A 9977-nucleotide genomic window follows, 5' to 3' on the forward strand; every position below is an offset into this window, starting at 1 on the left:
GATAACGGAGGTCAAGGAGAATATCTTCATCATTCGATTCATTACGGCAACGGAGCTTGATTTAGCCTTGGAGAGTTCCCCTTGGGTTATCCAGGAGGAACTTATTGTATTACAACCATGTCGTAGTGATTGTCCTCCAGGAGATCTCAAATTTGATACTACATGTGTTTGGACACAATTTCATGGGATCCCGCTAGGACTACTCAATTATGAAACGGTGAACAGGTGTGCTGCTGCGTTAGGAAATTACAGGCAAACAACTCCAGAGGATGCTGCGAAATGAAGCCTATTTGGAAGAGCAAAGATTGAGTTCTCATTGAACAAACTGTTCTTGCAAATTGTTTATTTGAAAATTTCAAATACTAAATTAATTGCTATTGAAATACGGGTGGAAAAACTCCCTAGATTCTGCCAATCATGTGGATATCTTGGACATACTATTAAGTTCTGTCCAACTATGCTCGCGTTTGGAGATCTCCTCAAACAACGTCTTTCTTTTGAACAAAACCAACTTGTTAAAAAAGCTATGGAACCAAAGTACAAAGACAATTTTAAAGTTCCTTTTAATGTTAGATCTCTAAGGTGGGAATTGGGTTCCTTAGGCCTGGAACGACTCTCACTAGAGTCCAATGGGAACATTGCGTCAGAAATATCTAACGAGGGACCTGAGCCAACTGGACCACGTCCTACTATTCGTACTAACTTTGGTGAACTCTTGTCTAGCTTGTCACAGATAAAAAGGAGCAAAGTTCAGACATCAGAAGCATAACCTCGGTTAATGTGGGAGGTGAATACCCCAACGCAATTGAGACGGATCAGCAAGCTACACACTATGCAGTAATACCAGATCCTGACATCCAACCGATCTCTCTGGAAGGTCATCAGGCGGAACGATCAAAGAAGCACTATAAACGAACTGCAAGACAACTACTATTGGATCAAGAAGAACGGGTACCGACAACCCAAATGCCGGATGTACCATGAAGCTCTTCGCTTGGAATTGTCGGGGTCGAGGGAACGCCCCGACAAAAGAGACTCTCTCGCAGTTCCTAGGAGCGACAAAACCACAACTAGTATTTCTCTCCGAAACTAGAATTTCTAATTATGTTGTACTTCCTTGTTTTTTTAAGTCGAATTTACCTAATTATGTTGTAGTCCCTTCCACGGGTAGAAGTGGAGGTTTATTATTGCATTGGTCTGATGAGTTAGAGGTTCAAGTTAACTCTTCGTCGGTAAATTTTATCCATATTACGATTTCTACCCTTTCTCAACCTGACCCGTGGGACCTTTTCTGTGTCTACGGTCCCCCTAGAGTGCAGGACATACAACTTTTTTGGTCCAACCTACTCCTTAAAATTGCCAATGTGACCAATCCTTACTGCTGCATGGGGGACTTGAATGCCATGAGCTCTAGCTCTGATAAGTGGGGAGGTTCTTCGAATATTCCCTTTATGCCTAATTTCCAGAATTTCATCAGTGAGGCTAATTTGCTGGACCTTGGATACAATGGTCCAGCTTACACTTGGACTAACTGTAAAGCCTTACATCATTTGACTAGGGAGAGACTAGACCGTGCTTTATGTGATGCTTCCTGGTTGTTAAGATTTCCCGAATCTGGGGTCTTTCATCTGCCGAGGTACAAGAGTGACCACGCACCCATTATGCTCAAACTTACAGTTCAGGGTAATGTTGTTAAAACTATTTCCAACTTCGAGATTTTCTGGACCAAACACAGTGACTACAAGAAAACAGCTCGGAGCCTTTCCTAGATAAAATTTTTATCTGTTAAAAATGCTCTCCATGTATGGAGTAAACGAGCATTTGGTGTCCTTAAAAACAGACTGACTATTTTGAGAAAACGACTTGCAGATATCCAAAACCTCACACCAACGGAGGATTTACTCAACACAGAGAGTAATATTCAAGAAGAGATAATGTACCTTGAGGAAGTTCAAAAATCAAAGGCTGAACAAAGAACAAAATTAAAGTGGGCCCATAATGGAGACAGAAACACCAAAGCTTTTCACCTAGCGATGTCTACAGGGCGACAGAAAAACCGAATACACCAACTCCGTCTCACCTCAGGACAAGTCTCAACAAACGAAGAAGATATCTCAAAAGAACTAATAACATTTTTTCAGAATTTATTTCAGGCAGAACAGGTGACTGATCCACCAACTGAGATTATCAATGCATATAAGGTATTTTCAGCCGAAGCCCTGACCCACATCTCAAGGGTTCCATCAGATGAGGAAATCAAAGCTGTCGTCATGGAGATGGGTTCGATGAAAAGCCCAGGCCCGGACATATTATCTTGCTACTTTTTCCAACACAATTGGGAGGTGGTAGGAGCTGAACTCGTTACTTTCATTAAACATACTTTCATCACAGGTGAATTTGATCCATCTCTCAATCAGACGACGATTGCCTTAATCCCTAAAATTAGGAACCCGAGTAAGGCCTCGGACTTCAGGCTGATTTCTCTTTGCAACTCAGTTTATAAATTCATCACGAAAATTATTGCGAATAGAATGAGACCTTATCTCGAGGACAATATTACGTGGACCCAAAACGCCTTTGTTCCAGAGGCGTCAAATTATGGATAATATCATCATTACCCAGTAACTCCTTCATTCGATGAATTTGTCTAGAGTGAAAAACGGGGCTTTTTCTCTTAAGATGGACATGGCCAAGGCCTATGACATGGTCAACTGGGACTTTCTCGATAAAGTCCTTTCAGCCACGGGACTTCAAGATACGATCCTCAAATTGATAAAGTGTTGTATTACTACTACCCGATTCAAAATTAAGGTGAATGGGAATTTAGTTGGCGACTTTTCGGCCTCTCGAGGCTTGAGACAAGGGTGCCCATTATCACCCTATCTCTTTATTCTTACCTCCCAATCGCACTCCCTTTTAATTTCTCATTATGAAAATCAAAAGAAATTTACAGGGTATAAGATCAATCAAGCCTGTCCAAGTATTACACATTTATTATTTGCGGACGACTTGATTGTCTTCGGAAATGCTAATATAAAAAATCTAGATAATATTTTACAGTTCATTGCTCAGTATGAAGAGTTCTCGGGGCAAAAGGTGAATTTCGAGAAGTCTTCCCTTCTTTTCAACCCAGGAGTAACAGAGCCTATTCAACAACATTCTATAAGTCAACTCAAAGCGCCAATCATGACGGATCAGGCAAAGTATCTCGGAGCACTCCTTCTCAAACCAGGTAATCGCATTAAAAGCCATGAGTGGCTCATCGAGAAATTCCAAAATTCCTTGTCAGGCTGGAAGAAAAAAAATGATCACTCAAGCTGGACGAACGGTATTGATTAAATCTGTTCTTGGGCCATATTGCACTTACCCTTTTAGTTATCAATTACTGCCTACAAGGGTCATAGACAAACTAGAACAAGCAGAACGTAATTTTTGGTGGGGTCACGATGACAATGAGAAGAAATTGCATTTTATTAGATGGGACATCATTAGTAGCCCTAAACATAAAGATGGCCTGGGTATTAGGACTTTATCACAAGTCGATGAGGCCCTCATAGCCAAGATGACCTGGAGACTGCTGACTAACCCTAAAGCAGTCTGGGTCAAGATTCTAAAGGGCAAATATATGTATTATGATGACTTTTGGTCGTCCCCTTTCCCTCTCCTGTTTGGAGATCCATTATCCAAACAAGAGAAATCATGGAGAAGAATGTATTGTGGATCCTCGGGGACGGCATCACTATGAAGATTCAATTAAACCCTTGGATCCCAACCACACTTAACCACAGACCCATCATGAAAAAAGAGCTACCATCGAATACTTTTTGGGTTGCAGACTTAATCATTACACATACTAACAGTTGGAATGTGCAGCTTATTAATCAATATTTTGACAGTAATACGGCTCAAGCTATCACAGGGATGAGGATAACATCAAGAACTCAAAAGGACAGATTAATTTGGTGTCCAACAGACAGTGGCAAATATTCACCAAAGTCATACTATACAGAAATAAAAAAACTACCAAACTTAAGTGACAAAGCCCAAAGTTTTCCCTGGAAGCAGTTTTGGAAGATGAAAGAGATGAAACCAAACACCCAAATATTCATATGGAAACTCATTCATGATGGCCTAACAAACCTCAGTAACATAGGAAAAAGAATCGATACTATACCTCAAACATGTCACATGTGTGATTCTAACGAGTCTGAGACAATAGATCATCTCTTTGGAAGATGTCCTAGGTTCCAACAGTTATTGGGTTTAGCTGGAGAACAAAATCAGAACCAGATGAGTATAAACCCTATAGATCACCTAAAGTTACTTCTTGAATTGCATCATAATAGAGAATATAGATGGTATAGCATGACAACATTAATGTGGAACTGGTGGAAAGTTAAGAATGAACTTATCTTTCGAAATGTAACTCCGGATCTCAAAAGATGCTGGTGGAAGACATGTGAAGAGCTCAGGTTTGCCTCTATAACTTTAAACCCTAATTTACCTAACCCTTCTGTAAACGCAGATCTATGGTGTCCTCCTCCGATGGGAACCATTAAAATCAATTTCGATGGCTCATATAAAGAAACCAGAGTTGCATGCGCAGTAGTGGCAAGATATGAGAATGGGAGGATTCAAGAGGTTCGAACAGATCAGTTCCCGCTGATATCGCCACTGCATAGCGAAATGTTAGGGTTTCGGTCGGCGGTCGAAATGGCGGAAGAAAGGAGGGACTGGCTTTATATCATCGAAGGAGACTCTAGGGTTTTGCTAGACTTAATCTCGGCCGATGATCCTACCATCCCGTGGAGATTACAAGACGAAATCAACGACCTTCGGGCTCGCACGCGTCAACTGAACGTGACTCTTGCATATTGTCCACGTGAGAACAACACGCTGGCACACGGGTTGGCTGCTGAATATTCACCCCCTTGATTTTGGCGGGTTTCGTGTTTAGTACCATGGTTAGACTAGTGTTACGTTTTAACCCTTTTCGCGGGTCGAGTTGGGTGTACTGTGTAACCTTCCTTTATTTATGTATTACTAGGCATAACCCGTGCCTCCGGCACGAACATTTTGAAATATTTATTTTCCAAGAATGATGCCTTACATTTCAACAAAAAAAAAGAAAAGAATGATGCCTTACAATTTAAATCACATATACATATATTTCTTATATTAAAGAACAATAAAGAAATTATCTTATTGATCATTGCATTATAAATTTTATTAGTCATGACTCGTGGTTCGGCACACACAATTTCATAAAAACTGTTCATGGAAGAAGAAAATGATTTACGATTCCGTAAAGTATTCTAGATTATATTAGGTATTTAATCTAAGAAGTCCCTTAACCACTAAAAACAATTTACTCCATAACTATGTTTAATTCCATACACGCTGGAAAGAAAAATATGGCCACTATGGGGTTACACTTCGCAGAGAGGTACAAGTGGTATAAACATTTCATCCCTGACACTGTGTACTCCTTGGTACACTCGCCCTAATAGGATAAACTTTTGACACAATTTTCAACATTTGGAAAAACTAAAGTAACTGTCTTATTAGTCACCCCAGCAAAGAAGTATCGCATGGAGTACACGGGGAAGTCCCTCTATCATTTTTATACACATTTAGTTTCATAGTCCGGTACGATTGTACAAAGTTTAGATCAAGCATTGAGAAATAAAGTTTCCTAAATGATAGTGAGACTTTCTGACCATGTCGAAAAGACAATGTACACTTAGAGAGGATAATGTAAATAGCAATCTGAAACCATAATCGCATCACTAAATACCTTTGAAGAGTCGTTTTTGAACATGATTCACCTTCAAGTATCTCAACTATCATTGTGATATCTTTAAAACATATTCTGTGTAAAATAGTTATAATTGATTACGATACCTTATATGGTCAAATTAAAGCATAACCACATCAATAGTTAAGAACCATAAGCAAAATTCTAATTCTAGTTGTTATAAAATTCAATCAGTAGAAGTCTCAATAATATGGCTTTTCTAATAAATAAAAGATGTGAAAAACAAAAGGTGGTTCTCCATCCGAATAAAGTCGTCTAATTCACAAAAGAGCTCAAATGTTAGCCAGTACTTTACATTAACATTGCCAATTGTCTTAGTGAGTTTTTACCGTAACAACAAAATCATGATCCCTTTTAACAAAAAATAAAATCATAATCCTATTAAATATCTTAACTTATATCACATGAAGCTTTCTTTGGGCAATTATTTATTTTCCTACTGAAGAAAAATGTAAGTATCCAAATGCTAGATCCAAAAACAACCAAAAGTGGAACGAATCAGTTCTATATTGAAACCGAATGTGATGTCCTAAAATGCTTCGATCGATGGCGCTCCAGTTGTAATTATATAACATTTCTTGAGTACATATACTAAAATTTCTCCCCAAGATGATTAACAAGATAAAACAAGTATAATTTTTAGTTACCAGACGCTAACAACGATCAAAATCTAGTAAAAAAAAGTTATGTAATGAACGCCATCTTAACCAACGTAACCAAGAAGCCAACTTGTTCGATAATGAATAATCTTGTTGTTATAGAAAGAGTGGATTTGAGGTGACTGGCAGGTCCATGTATGAACCTTACATAAAGATGAGCAGAGGGTAGGGGATGACTTGCATAATCTTAGACCGTGTTTACACCATTCAACGGTACTCGTTTGAGTGAAGACCCTCATGACAAAAGGACGTTTTCTTCTTAGAATCAAATCTACCTTAAGTTCATCTCTATGTCTAGATCAGGTTTGGACTAAGTGTAAAATATACAGGAAGAGGTATGGTTTAAAAAACAGCTTCATGGACTAAAATTGAGCCAACTCAAACCCTAATTAACATAATTTTAGAAAGGGGAAAAGTTCTTACACTTCCATCAAGATTTTGGATAACAACATTAGCATCTTCAGTGCTGCTCATTGTAACAAAAGCAAATCCTCTGCTTCTCCTTGTATCCCTGTCATATGGCACCTACATAAACATTACAATTTTGTTTAATTTAAAATCTAGTTTATATTTTGCTACAAAGGTTTTAAAACTTCAATTACCGTCCGGATATCAATCAAAACAAACGAATTCGTTGATAATCCGGTTGACCGTAAAACACAGTCATTCCCATTAAAACTCGGGTAATGAATGAACCTGATTGAATAAATAGATCATGTGATTATTACCTAATTTTATAACAAACTAATAAGAGAACAGGATGAGAGTACCTCAACTATCTCAGGACTTCCATACTCTTGAATTATTGCAGCAAGTTGAGCACTATCACAATTATAAGGCAAGTTACCATAGTAAAGCTTAGTGTGAATACCACTTTCTCTGTTACTATTAGTATCTTCTTCACCTTGATCTTCTGAACTCTCCTGCTTTGTTTGTTCGTCTTCGTCAGTGGCTAATGATTCTGTTTGAATTGCTGCTTCATCCGCTGAGACTTGTTCTTGCTCCATTATGGAACAACATATACTTAAATCTCTCTTCCATTTGTTATTAGAAGTGGTCGTGGCTGTGATATTATAACTGAGCAAGTCATGAAGGGGATGATTAGAGTGAGATAGTGATGATGTAGACTATAGGAACAGGAACTTGGATATGAATAACTAATGCCTCAAGGATCAGTGACATCAAATTATCAAACGTCTTAAGAATCAGACTCTCTGCAGACCAGTAACAGTCACACATCAAGTTATTAGGCATTTCAGATAACATCATATGATATACTAAATAAACCTTTCAATCACTACATTGATGTTTAGCTAGAATTAAATTTCACTAATTATATAATTTCATCCTCATCTTTTTACATCACTACTAATTAAAATAAAGAAAGAAACTCTAATTAGCTAACCTGACACTCTGTCCACGACATGAGAAGATTAAAGCAATTTCGCTGGAGGTTTCTTTCGTAGAACGTAACGCTTAATTGAAGCTCCGGAACTAACTTCCATAAGAAAAGTTGGATTCGGTTGTCCATGTCCAAACTTAATTGCAAAGAAAAAAAAAATCTTAATTAGTGAAGAAGAAACTGAAATTGAAATATCAGCTTAGTAACTCAATATTGTTGAGAAAGTTAAAGCTCAATGAGTTCAAAGTATATCTTTTCTTACTCCAATCAAATAAGATAAGCTAATTCCGTAGAGCATAGAAAATTGTTCATAAAACTAATTAGGTCTTGTGAGTAAAATAGATAGACAACCCCCTAATTGGCAGGAATTAAGAATTGAAAGAAGAGCATAACAAGTATAGGCACTCCATAAACTTCATTTTAAGATTACCTTCCCAAATACCTACAAACCAAATTGAAGAAAGAGATAATATTTAGAATCCATTGAGCCCAGAAATAAATTATAATACCATAAAGAAAGTGTTCATCACAAAAATTAGAATTTTTTTTCTTCTTACCTATGTAACATCAGAATCAAACTTCTACTCTTCTCTCTCTAACTCTTTTTCTCTGTCAAACAAATCTAGATAACCCTCATATTGAATGGGAGGATAATGAAACTTTTTAAGTAAGAGAGAGAAATCTGTTTGAGGGATTGCTTGCTTCTTCTTCTTTTTTTGTTGAAAGGGATTGCTTGCTTCAGTAATGAGGTTTGTGCGTTTCGAAGATGCCCTAATTTGTGATTGGTCAAATCCATTCTTTGATTTATTAGATTCAAAGGAGGTATAAAAACCATTGGATTCCATGATTTGTAGGGGAGGGGTGTTTGGAATTCCAATCCAGTTGGCAATTTTAATTTTTTTTTGTCCTAGTCAGCTTGTCCTAGTCACAACCAAGCTGATTTGTTATATAGATGTTTTCCTAAAAAAAAAACCTCTTCCCTATTTCAAACAATGAATTGGATGTTTTGCTCAACCCCTTTATACCCTAACCCTAGACAACCATCTCTCTCCCAAATTCAAACACATCAACCACTCTCACAAACTCAAACCCTAACAGCCACCATTTTTCTCTAACTCCATATCATTTCTTTATCAAACCTAGCAGCCACCATTTTTCTCTAACCTCCAACAGTAGAGCCAAGCACCAAATACACTTTCGCAAACCCTAACAACATTTATTCTCTCTTCAAAACCCCAGCAGATTTCAAACTTGCAGCCGCCCGTTCGAAGCTACCAAAGCAGAGAAAGTGAAGAACCAGGATGAGAGTGAATGCTTCAAAAGTAACCATTCCAACCTTTTCGATCTGATCTTGAAACTTCCATGTGATTATTCTCTTATTTCGTGAAAGATCATATTTTTTCTCTTCTTTATGCACTACACAGTGAAATTTTCGAGTTGAAGAGGGTGGTTGGTGGTGGTAGTGGTGGTTGGTGGTGGTAGTGGTGGTCGTTGTTGGTAATGGTGGTGGTTGTGGTGGTGAGGTAACAGAGACAACATGAGATATGGAAGTATTTTCTAAAATTTGTGGGGGTATATATGTCATATGGATGTTTTCAGATGGTGGGAACCCATTTTAAACTTGTTTTGAAGTCTGAAATATGTGGGCTCTTTTTCAGCCAACTCAGACCTTAGATCAATTCAACCAAATTTTCAGATTTTGTAAAATTCAAAAACAAACATCTGCATTCTGAATTGGAGCCCAATTCAGATTTCAGATCTGAAAAAAGAAAAAAACAAACACCACCTTAGACTTGTGTGTTAATATAGCACCATAGATTTTTGAGAATAGAATGTCGATTTGTCTGTCGATTTGCATCAAAAGGTTGTTTATTTTTTTTTGATGGACATTACTTATCATTAAATAACAAGAGTACTATTACAATACATAGACGTTAGAAAGTAAGGTACATCTTGCCATAACTTAGATTGACTCTTCTTCCGAGCCCACTTAGCTAATTTACATGCCTGTGTATTGAGCTGTCTTTTCGTATAGCTGAACATAACGCTTTCAAAATTTATCTTCATGTCCCTGATTCTGCCCGTGCATCAAAAGGTT

At 37.7% G+C, this 9977-nt stretch overlaps 1 protein-coding gene across 11 annotated transcripts; it reads right to left on the bottom strand.

Moving 5' to 3' along the window:
- Positions 1-5074: 5074 nt before the first annotated feature.
- LOC147532008 (31 kDa ribonucleoprotein, chloroplastic-like) lies at positions 5075-8694 on the bottom strand. Of its 11 annotated transcripts, XM_086650575.1 has the most exons (7): positions 8437-8693; positions 8231-8321; positions 7883-8015; positions 7248-7691; positions 7080-7173; positions 6083-6988; positions 5075-5400 (listed from the first exon to the last, which is right to left on the bottom strand). In XM_086650575.1, exons 4-5 carry the CDS (start codon positions 7482-7484, stop codon positions 7150-7152), a joined length of 261 nt encoding a protein of 86 aa, XP_086506701.1. In that variant the 5' UTR covers positions 7485-7691; positions 7883-8015; positions 8231-8321; positions 8437-8693; the 3' UTR covers positions 5075-5400; positions 6083-6988; positions 7080-7149. The 11 variants fall into 11 exon arrangements, with proteins under 11 accessions (XP_086506701.1, XP_086506703.1, XP_086506705.1 ...); XM_086650577.1 differs by lacking the exon at positions 8231-8321; XM_086650579.1 differs by lacking the exon at positions 8231-8321 and having other exon boundaries at positions 7248-7554; positions 8437-8667.
- Positions 8695-9977: the final 1283 nt, after the last annotated feature.

This window comes from Eschscholzia californica, unplaced genomic scaffold, assembly GCF_041429995.1.
Source record: "Eschscholzia californica isolate CP2 unplaced genomic scaffold, dmEscCali1.0.p SCAF_6, whole genome shotgun sequence".
Taxonomy (NCBI): Eukaryota; Viridiplantae; Streptophyta; class Magnoliopsida; order Ranunculales; family Papaveraceae; genus Eschscholzia; species Eschscholzia californica.